Consider the following 11,617-nt stretch of genomic DNA (forward strand, 5'->3'; position numbering starts at 1 on the left):
AATATTTTGGTAAAACATATTGGGCTTCTTCAATGAATGTGTTTTAATTCACCAGCTAATTGGCAATCACCTAACATTCTTTCATCCCATGAGCATTCTGCTTATCCCGCTGTGCTGATGGAAGTTGCCTACACAAGACATTTCTTTGTATTTGTGTAGCTGGAGGAAAGGTCTTGTCTGTGAACTTGTTACCTGATTCAACCCTCACGGGTCAGTGAGGCAGTTAGCCCTGAGGGGATAGTGTTATGCTTTACCGTTTACTGTCCCTTTTCATTTTATTGCTTCCCCTGCTTCTTCCTCTATGAGTAAAAGAAACACTGGAGAACTCTAGGACTAAATTACACATGGAAAGATTTGATAACTCAAACACAACTAGGGAATCTGGGTTTCTGATTCAGAAGAAGCAGTTGTAAAAGGGCTTAAAATAAATAGCATCAATTTCTGCTCCCCGGTCTCCCCAGCCTCACTGGGAGTAAATTCATTAAAGACAACAGACTGCAAGACCTGTTTCTTGGGGGCCAGGGGAAAGGACTGTCCATAGCTTATGTTGAGTTATACAGGATGTTACATCTGGAAGAAGCTACGACAACTAGTCCACCTTTCTCCCTTGTGTCACACACTTACTGAAAGAGCCAAAGGAAAATCTATGACAAAGCAAGAGCATTGCTGGAAAAAGACCAGAGCAGTGAAGAAACCGTGAGTTACTTTGCAAAGATATGAACCAGACAGAGTCCGATGAGAAAGGAGAGATCCCTGAGACGTGAGGGGCTGGTTCCCCCCAACAGAGCTCCGAGGACGCCCAGCCTTGGAGGCACAGGGGCTATGCGAGGCTAGGTAGGAATGAAGGAGTGGGAAGAACTTCGTTCTAACTGCCAGCTAGTACGCTTGCAGGAAGTGGCCGCCTCTATCACTGATCTCTACATCTTGCGCACTAACTCTGGCCTAGCGGGAGAGCGCGGCCTTGAGAGCCAGGCTAAACGGGTTTGTATTCCTGGCTTTGCAGTGTCTTAGCAAGGTTTCATAAGTGGGTGTTACTTTTATCCAAGTTGAGTGGGGAATTTGCCTGTGTGACAGGGAACTCTGGACCACTATTGCAAACCCCAAGGTGGGTAGCATGACAATGGGACCTTCTGTAGTTTTCTCTCAGGGAACTGTCTTTCCTAATTCCTACAGTAAGTATGGGTCCAACGAATACAGATATCCCAGATGTGCTTGCAAGCAGATTCGGGAGCACTGGGTGCCTCTGGGAGCTCTGCTCAGCAAGCCAGTGTGCAGAGCCATGGGCACAAGCAGCGAGCCCTCCATCACCTGGTGCAGGTGTTCCCCTCCCCCCCACCGGTCATGTGGGACCTTGTGTACTTCTGAAGCGACTGCCCTGTCCCTAAGGGAGGGAGACAACTTTCTGATCTGTTCCCCCAAATCTTGCGTTTGCCTCAGCCTTCCCCACTTATCTCAGCCAACTGGTCTTTAAGGATGAACCCTGAGGGGAGGCCAGCCTGGAGCTCTCCAGCATCAATTAGATCAACCACCAAGGAGGAGCGTGCTGTGAAAAGTGAGCCATGAAATAACTAAGAAGAGTTCACAGAAATGGCAAGCCAGGTAGAGGAAATGATAAGAAAAGCCTACCACTGACAAGGAAGAAGAGAATGGGAAAAAAGTGAATTAGAGATCTATCGGGAATTCTTACAAAACATAGGAAAAGGGCACAAGGTGAAAATTATGTATGGAAAGACATAGCCAGGGGGGAAAGAGCTCTGATCTGTGCATGAAGGGTGGTGGTGTGGAGAGGCGTGAGTAGAGGAAAAGCAATAGTAAGGAAATGGTAAATCAGCACACACATTGTACTGTTTATTTTCACAAGAACCTGTCAGCAAGGGAAGGCAGTGATGGTCCCCATTGCACAGCTTGGGGACTCAGGCTCAGATGTGGAGAGAGAATTCCCGATGATCACATTCCATGAGGTGGAGCTGGCATTGGAATCCAGACATGCTGTTCCCTAGTTTAGTGCTCTTTCCACACCACCAGAAATGCCTCAGCAAGACTCCATATCATGGAATCAATAATAGCGCAGAGACACCTGGTGTTAAATCAGAAGTCACAGCGTGCGGGGGTAGAGGGGTTAGGGGCTGGGTGGGGTGGGGAATGCTAAGGAGGCAGGAGAAGCTGATGCTGACGGACACCTGGCAGCGTTTGCTTGGATTCTTGCCCACAGTAGTGTTTCCTCAAAAGACCAGGGGTATTCTTTTTTTTTTTTCAGTGTAAAGAACAGAGGACTTGAAATTTCAACACCTAGGTTGATTTTAGCTCATGCAAGTCTTTTATGTTCTAATTGACTGTAAAATAAGCTGAATAATACTTATTTGAGGTTTAAGTGGTAACATGTAGAGCAGAGTGCTTCGCCACTAGTAAAGTGATGTTCACACTTATATTGTTATAAGGCCCTTTGCATACATTTGTGTGGGTTGTGCACTGAGCAAGGATTCCACCTTTAAGGGGGCTCTGATTTGCATTAGAGGCATAATCCATTTGTACACTTCCTATACCAATCTCCCAGCAGAGGGCAGCAAAGGCCCCGGTTTCAGGAATTAGCTCTGCGAGATGTAGGCACAGTGTATTGAAGAAGGGGGACCTTTTCCTAGTTCGCACTAGTGCATCATATGGGTAAATGGACGCCCTGACGTTGGTACTCATTCTTGATGAAGAAGAACGAATAAGGTATTGACCTGACAACTACTTAAGCATCAAGTGTGCGAGGCACATAGTAGACAGAGCGATGAGCAAGTCTGACCCACTTACTGACTTCATTTGATTTTCACACAGTGAACACAGTGTACAGACAGTTAATCACAGTTGTGGCAAGTGCCCCAGAGATAAAATGCTGGGCTCCATGGAGGCATGTCAGGGAGACATACCCCTGCCTGTGGGGCAGAGAATGCTTTCTTCAAGGTGAGGCCTGAGGATGTACAGCAATGGGAGGGATGAGGATGAAGGGATAGCTTTGGGGAGGGAGTGTGTGTGCACCGAGGAGGCCCTGAGCGGGAAGGTGGGTGAAGCATTGAGTGTCAAAGTGAAATCAGGCTGGTGGCGAGCCTTGGGGTGTGGGTAGGGACTGGTTTATGGGTGTGGGTTGGTTCTGTTTCTTGACCTTGGTGCTGGGTGCATGTGGGCTCTTCCTTTGTGTCAATTCTTCAAGATGTACACTTATGGTACATGCATTTTTACATAAGCACATTACACCAGTGCTACTCAACATGTGACCTGTGATGAGACAGGGGCTTGACCAGGACAGAAATCAAGGCATTGCTTTTTCCACTGAGGAGATCTTGCTATGAAAACAGTGTGTTCGGTGTCACAGTTGATTTACAAGCTCTGTATTTTTGCAGACCTGCAACAAACAGGCTTGTAGATGGCACCAGTCTGTAGAACCCACCTTGAGTTGGACCCGTTATACTTTAATCATGAGTGAAAGGGGAAAAAAAGGCCAATGTGGCTTGTGCATAAAGAGGGAAGGGAGACTGACAACAGAGAATACTGAGGAAGAAAGTTATAAAAGCAGAAGAAAAATGAATGCAGGAAAAGGAGGAAGAAGGAAGGTCACTGGCCCCTAGAGGCCCAAGAGTTCAGAGGGGCAGAAGCAAGCCCAGGGCCTGACCCACAGAGACCAGACCTGCACCCGTGATGAACACAGGAATTGAAAGCTCGTCCCACCCAGAAATAGGAACACTGCCAGGTTTTGCTCAGATAAGACCGTTCACCAATTCCTAGAATGAAGGAAGTAGCAATTTATATTAGAACTTGATTCATGGGTTCGGTCATTCTCTTTTGATCATTTTTGGGTCTTTATATAGTTCTTTATTGAAGAACGCTTCCCAGTGCAGAAGTGTGAAGATTGGGTATGTGCTGTCATTCCCCTGGACTGTGTCACATGTGGTCCCTTGTTAGAATGGAGAAGACACAGGCAGAGCAGACCTAGGAGGAGGAGGACAGGACAGTGGGATGGGAGGTGAAGGTGGAGAGGGGAACTGGAGCTTTAAACAGCAGGCCCAGGCCCTGGGAGCCGAAGGGCCAATCTCTGCTTCTCGCTTACTTACTCTTTTGGGGAATAGTTTTCTGACAAGTTCTTGTTGAACTTGAACTGACATCCTTTTTCTTTTGGTTCTCTAAAAAATGAGAAACGTCATTTTCTATACATCCTTTTTCTTTTGGTTCTCTAAAAAATGAAAAATGTTATAACTGGAAATATAGATTTACATGCTTTGTATGTCAACTATTTTAATTTTTCCTGTCTTTCTACCAGTTTAGAGAAAGAAAGATATGACTCCTTATGAAAGGAAAATCAGCATTGACCAAGGAAAAATAACAAGCTCATATTGATATATAGGCAGACTAAAAATATCACAGAAGACAAATTTGCAAAACTATTATATATATATGTAAATATATACATATAATATGTAACATATATATAATATACAAAATAGTGTATAGTGTATATATGGACATTTAATGCAAATACTAAAGCTAAATAAAATATATGTAGCCTTATAAATATTACATAGAAAGGGCTTTTTAAGGCAAAACTACAGGGCATAATTACAGGTTCTCAATGTTAGGCAACTTTCCCTGCCCTCAGGGGATATTTTGCAATGTTGTAAAATCTGTTTTCTGTCTGGCTGGTAGAAGCTGGGGATATTGCTAAACATCCCAGGACGCACGTCATAGCCTCCAGGACAAAGAATTATCTAGCCCCAAATGCCAATGTGCTGAGCTTGTGAAACTTTGGCACACACCATCCTGGAAAAGATAAATTCATTTGTCAAACTCAAATGAACAACAACAGTCTCCACAACCAAAAATTTCCTTCAGTGAGTTAAAAGATTAAAACAAAATCAGAAAAATTGCAATAAGATAACAAAGGGTTAATTTCCCTAAGTGGTTAAACAAAAAAAGAATAGTCTTATACAAAGACGGACAAATATGAACAGGTAACCCTCAAAAGAAAAAAATTCTATCGAAACACTTATTTAAAAAAACAGGTATTTTAGTTAAAAATAGGTTAGCTGACGCTGTGGTAATTAATGATCCTCTCAAATCCCAGTGGTGTATTGTAGGTGTCAGCAAACTACGGCCTGAAGGCCAAATCAGCCCAATCCCTGTATTTGTAAATAAAGTTTTATTGGAACACAGCCAAGTTCATGTCTATATATGTGTCTCTAGCAGCTTTCATGCTATGAAGACAGGATTGCGTAGTTGCAATAAAGATCATACGGCCAGCAAAGCCTGAACTATTTATTATCTGGCCCTTCTTAGAAAAAGTTTGCTAAGCGCTGGTTTAGAACAGCATAGGTTTACTTCTTCCTCATGCTACATGTTGATCACAAGTTAGATGAGGTGCCATGTCACTGACCCTCATGGATGCTGAAGACAGAGCAGCCTCTGTCTAGAACATCACTGGTCCCGTGGCAGAGAGGAAGACAACATAAGAGATCTTAAAGCTTTGGTTTGGAAGTGACCCTCTCACTTCTGTCCACATTTCCTTTGCCATGTCAAGTCACATGGCCATCCCTGAATCCCCAGTCCATAGAACCTTCTGGAATATGGGGAGCAGTAATACCACCTATCACAGCATGTTTAACCACATGCACAGTGCAAAGAAATTCAAAAGAAAACATTGGTGGAATGTCATTCTGTGCTCTTAATTTGTCAAACACAGAAAAGTCTTATTATTTCTAGTGTTGGACGAAGGTGTAGGGAAAAGGGCGTTCATATGTTAATCAGAGTTGAAACTGGCAACACTTTGATCATCATCAGTATGAGGTAATTTTAAATATGCAGACTTGTTGACCAATTCACTTCACTTCTAGAAATTAATCAGTAAGAATTACTACTAAGAATGTGTCCACTTTGGGGAAGGGTTACACTATCCCCACTGGGTCAGCTTGAATCGGAGAGGAGTCCCCAGACTCAGTGGAGCAGTGGCAACTCTACTAATGGAAATGTAAACAGAGGGCACTGGGAAGTGGTCAGGTGAGTCCACACGGCACAGCTGAGGTGAACTGGGCCCTGAGGACACACTTGCTTCTTCCACTAGTCATTGTCCTTGCTCTGGCCTCATGTTCCTCTGGTCTGCCCTGATCCTGCCTTCTTCTCCTGACTTCCCATATCCACCTGCCCCTGTGCCTGCCGTGTGAGAGACCCTCCCAATCTGCCTTCAAATGGCAGATTCTGTCACCAGCCTTACCCTCAGGTCCAGACGTTTGGGCACATTCAGTCTTTGCCTTTTGGGCCCTTGTCACGATCTTTGGGATCCTGGTTGAGTCGTTCTTCATTTGACTTGCCTGATTCACCTCTTGGAGCTTCTCTTGGGTTCCGTGCGCAGGTGAGGTGGTTCCTGGGCCAAAGAGTGATTTGTGAATGGTTTTCACTGGGGTCCACAGCGAAGCTTCTTTCGCCTACTAGTGACTTCCCTTCTCATCCCCCCACCCCCACTCTATCAGAAATCCTATATCCCTGTACCTCACTTTTATCTTCCTATTTCGCTATAATTACTCCTTTTCTTTCTTTGTGTATGTTTCTTTTTCTCCCAGAGTCACAGTACACCTTCTAGTTCTTTCTCCCTTCAACTCCTCTTTTTGTCTGTTAATTACGTGTATATCAGTGAGAATGTAAGCTCCGTGCCTCTTTTGCTCACTGGAATCAACAGGGTGTCTGGGTTCTCCTTCTTTTGTGAGGAGGAGTCCTTTGACGGGATGGCCTAGGAGACAGCGATGGGACTAGCCATGCCCCTGTGATACTCAGTTGGCCATGTGGCTGGAAAGGAGGCCATGTTTGTCATTTAAGTGAGGACGCTGTTAAACAGCAAGGGAATGATGACTTCTTGCTTACCTCTCGGGAGCTTTTTTTTCTGTTTTCTTTTTGAACTTGACCCACTATATTTTTTTCTTGTGTTTTCTAAAACAGGAAATAAAATAATCTGTTATGGCTACAAATATTGATCTATAAGCTTGAGATGTCAATACTTTATAAACCAATTTATATTCTGTCTTCCCATCACTTTAGTGAAGCAGAAAACTATGAGATCTATGTGAAAATTTTATTTGGAAATGAGAAAGATTAAAGAAAGAAGTAACAAAACATACTAAATTATTAAAGTTTCAATTGTGCCATTTTTTCAAATTTATAACCAGGTCTTTCAAGCTTGAAGGAAATATATAGAATTATTATTATAATGCATAGATATAAAAGATTTCTTAGCCAAAACTCAAGGCCAGAAATTATAAAGGTAAAAGATAGATAGATTTGTCTGTTTAAAAATTTTTAAATGTCCACACTTCAAAAAACAACCCCACAATGTTAAAACAAAAAATAGGAAAAATTGCAATATAGTAAAATATAGAGGATAAATATCCTTAATAAATAATGCAAAAGACAAATACTACACTAGAAAAATGGGCAAAGAACATACATTGAAAATTTTTAAAAAGAAAATACAAGTAACAAATTTATTTAAAAATCATCTTTAAACCACTAATAATAAAAAAGTATTGGGGTACACAACTCTTTAAAAAGTTTTATCACATTGAGGTCGATGAGCATATAGTTAATGAGCACTCACTCAAGTATTGTTAAAAACAATGTAAACAATTACATTTTCTGCAAAATAATTCGGTGACACATATGAAATTTAAGATATGAAGACTCTAACCAAGTAATCTCACATTTAGAAATTAATTCTGAGGAAACTGTTGAACAAATGTGCAAAGATACAAACACACATGAACATGATTTCTATTTTCATGTAAAAATTGGAAATAGCCTAATGGTCCACCAACAGGTGATGATTTGAACAAATTGTTAATCATACAATGTGCTTTGTGACTAAAAAAAAGGAAAATAGATATGCGTGTTAAATCCACAATGAAAAATTGTTTATAGAATAGACTATATAGTATGAGTATATATATATCTATATAATATATGATAAATGCACATTTGTAAGGTATATAAGTAAGGTAGAGGAAGCAGATTAAATAGACTTAACTTCCCGATTAATACTTTTCCATACTATTTACAGAATTTATTAGGAACATTGTATCAGTCAGGACAGGAGAGGCTATGCTGCCACACAAACAAGACCAAATCTTGGTGGCTTAATGGAACAGTGTATTTCTCCGCCACACAGACTCTCCTGCAGGACTTGGCGTCTCCAGGGCAGCTGTCCTCTGTGTGGTGGTGATGAGATCCACGCTGCCTTGCCCTTTGGCACCTCCCTCTTCCACAGACTTCCACAGTCAGGGGAAGAGAATGTGGAGAGCTGTGTAGTAGATCTTATGTGTTTTGACTCAGAAGTAAAGCCTATCCCACGAATTCATTGGCCAGAACTAATATCACGGCCTTATCTTTTGCAAGGGGCTGGGAAATGTAGCTTTCTGAGTAGCCGGGAAGGGGAGGAGAATTGGAAATAGTGGAGAGCACTATCAGTGCCCACCACACAGTGTGCAGGGTGGGTAATGCTGGTTGTTTGTTTTTCTCTGGTCTCTTTTTCTTAGTAGTTAAGCCCCTGATGATGTCGAGCTGGGTACTTGTCCTTCTAGAATAAAACTACATTTCCCAGCCTCCTTTGAGTCAAGTACAGCTATGTACTTAGACCTGGCAATGAAATGATAACAGAATGACTAAATGCAAACTGCAAGGAGTGTTCTTCAATGGAGGAGGTGTGCCCCTTCTTGACCTTGCATTTCTCACTTTGGCTGGAATGTAGGGTTACTGGCTGGATACCCAGGAAGGGGATACCATGTGCTGAGAATGGTGACGTAACAGGCAAGAATGAGCCTGGGATTTTATGGTATATGAAGCCAGACCCTGACCTCCTACCTCCATATGAGAGACAGAAATAAGCTCTCTTGTTTTAGTACTATTTTTGGGGGGGGCATGGTTTGCTGTCACATACAGCAAAAAAAAAATCCTAATGGCTGTTGCAAAGTATAGAAGATTTTTTCTGTTGCAGTGAAGTTAAATAACTGTTTTAAATAGCACATTTTTTGTTGTTGTTTGTTGTTGTTGTTTGTTTTTCTGGTTTGGAGGTCTTTTTTAGCCTGAGGGGCATAGCAACCAATAAGAGTAACATTAAATCTACCCTAACAGAGAACATGAAGGTTCTTTACACTTACGCTTTTCTCCAGGAGATTTCCCTAAAGACAGTTTACTTTCATTAGCCAGGTGATCTAGAAAGTAATACGAAAGAAAGTAATTTTTAAAGAAGCAAGCTTTATGTTTATTGACAGCACTCTTTTCAGACAATATTGAGCTGACCAATCTTTGACAGTATTATTGTAGTCCTTTTCTTTCTGATGGAGAATCATGGCTCTTGAAGCTAATTCTAGGGACCCAGACGTTAGTCCTGTGCCAGCCAACCTTTATCCACAGAGTCTTCTAAAACCCATTAATCTCTTACGTGTCTCAATGTCCTCATCTGTAAAATTGAATAAACCACTCAAACTTCTCCAAAGGTGGTTATGAAAATAAATAGAATTTGTCCATGAGAAAATCTGAAGCATTACCACAGAAGTCCATGCAGGGTAGGAGAAACAGTAGAAATGATTATTTGTTTTAAGGTGCTCAAATTTAACACATTCTTTCTGACAATAATTAGTTATTGTTGGAGAGTCACATCTGTCATGTGGGAGTTCTGTAGATTTGTGACCCAAAGACCAAATCACCCACAAACAGAAGAAGGTTCAGATTCCCACCCTTCTCGGCACCACCGCCCCCTCTCCCCAAGGATAGTGGTGGCACTGGGTATCACTGCAGTGTTGCGAGTAAATTAACATGCACCGTTTTATCTGTGCATGCCCACAATAACATCATGTGTTGGCACTCAGTCGTACCATTACATTACATACGTCCTTTTCCCAATTTTCCCAGAAAGATCGTGTGAAAAACATGGAGAGTGGGACCCTCGAAAAAAACTTGATCCATGGCTTACGCACTTCAAAGGATCAAGAACATGCTTAGAGCACAAATTCTCAGCCGTGGTCATATTGCCCAAAAATTGGTTCTTAGGAGGAAAATCTTACTTTTTATGTATAAGGCACAAATAAATATGTACAGTCCATAAATCAATATATATTTGTGATATTAAACTATCATGGGGGGTTGTTCTTGATTAGGAAAAATCATCTACATGGGCTCCCTAGCACAGTGATAATAAAAAGAAAAAAAGAAAAGGCTTGAGAAACTCTGGCTTAGACTAACAGTTCTGAACCTGGGCTCCTGGCAACCACACTCTGAGACTTGGAATCCCTATCCGTACCTTGCATGATTTTTAGCAGTGTGCTGGGTGGCTCTCGAGGTTCCTTTCCTTCATTCATTTTTGAAGTGTCATCACTGATCTCTGGGAAAAACAAGGCATTTCTTTCAGATCTCAGTAAATACCCCCTGCAAAGTTTCATGGGGAATCTCCCAGAGATTCAGAAAGGAACTGGCACACTCTGGAGCTGAAGGCTGGAGGTTCCAGGTTTTGCTGGAGCCTCCATGATGCCCTCCTGAGAATGCATGTACCACTGGGTCTGAATCCCACTCAGGGGACAGTGGAGCAAGGCTGGTCAGCACTGGTTCCTCTATTAATGGAGATGTCCACTGGGAGAGCAGTCATCTGAACCCCAGGACCAGAGTCTCAACGTGAGGTCGTGAACCCCTGGGAGATCCTGGAAACCCTTTCAGGAGATCTTTGAGGTCAAAACTGTTTTCATAATAAGACATTTGCTTTTTTCACTATGTACATCTTTGTACAGATGGAGCAAGAGCCATGGCAGGTAAAAACTTCTGGTGACTTAGTACAAATCAAAGCAGTGTCCCCAAACCTTAGAGTAGTCATATTCTTCATCATCACTTACCATTAAAAAAAAAAAATTAAAAAAATCAAGAGTTATTTTAGAATCTTCCTGGTCAACCAGTAAAACATATTAATTTTATTAAAATTCTATCCCTGAGTATTCGTCTTTTTAATAGTCTTTGTGAAAAACTAGAAAGTACATATAAAACTGTCACTGCATCTTGATGTTCCACGATTCTCTCAAGAAAAATGCTTGTGTGACTGTTTGAGATACAACTCCCTGTTTAAGTCAGTGACCAATATTTTTCAAAAGATATTTACAAATCTTGCATGAGAAGACCCATTCAAAACACAAGATAACATTACGTATTTTATTGCAACAGAGTATGAAAAGTTCACTGATATGGCTTCAGATTCTACATTACAACTAACCTTTAACAAACTATCCCTTGTTAAGTTTTGGCATAGTATGGAAGAAAAATATCCACAGCTATCTTAAAAGATTGTTAAAATACTCCAACCTTTTCAACTATAGATCTGTGTGAGGCTGGATTTTCTTCCTGTACCTTAACCAAAGCAATGTATTGCAACTGATTGAATGTAGAAGCAGATATAAGAGTCCAGCTGTCTTGGAATAAGCTGGACAACAAAGAGATTTGTAAATATATAAAATGATGCTATTCTTCTCATGAATTTTGTTTGGAAAATATAATTTTCATAAAGATATACTATTTACATTAACAGGTAATTCGTTTATTATTGCTACTTTTAAATACAGAGGGT

The 11,617-nt window shown here is 41.4% G+C and overlaps 1 protein-coding gene across 2 annotated transcripts in view; it reads right to left on the minus strand.

Moving 5' to 3' along the window:
- The window catches only part of SP110 (SP110 nuclear body protein), a 38,489-nt gene that overhangs the window by 8,169 nt on the left and 18,703 nt on the right, over positions 1–11,617 (minus strand). For both annotated transcript variants that reach the window (XM_081052135.1, XM_081052134.1), the window contains 5 exons: positions 10,313–10,393; positions 9,171–9,224; positions 6,886–6,951; positions 6,242–6,391; positions 4,092–4,160 (listed from right to left, as the gene is read on the minus strand). In XM_081052135.1, the coding sequence (XP_080908261.1) occupies positions 4,092–4,160; positions 6,242–6,391; positions 6,886–6,951; positions 9,171–9,224; positions 10,313–10,393 (420 nt within the window). The remainder of the gene's footprint in view (positions 1–4,091; positions 4,161–6,241; positions 6,392–6,885; positions 6,952–9,170; positions 9,225–10,312; positions 10,394–11,617) is intronic.

Source organism: Rhinolophus hipposideros (assembly GCF_964194185.1).
Source record: "Rhinolophus hipposideros genome assembly, chromosome: 6".
In the NCBI taxonomy this organism is placed as follows: domain Eukaryota; kingdom Metazoa; phylum Chordata; class Mammalia; order Chiroptera; family Rhinolophidae; genus Rhinolophus; species Rhinolophus hipposideros.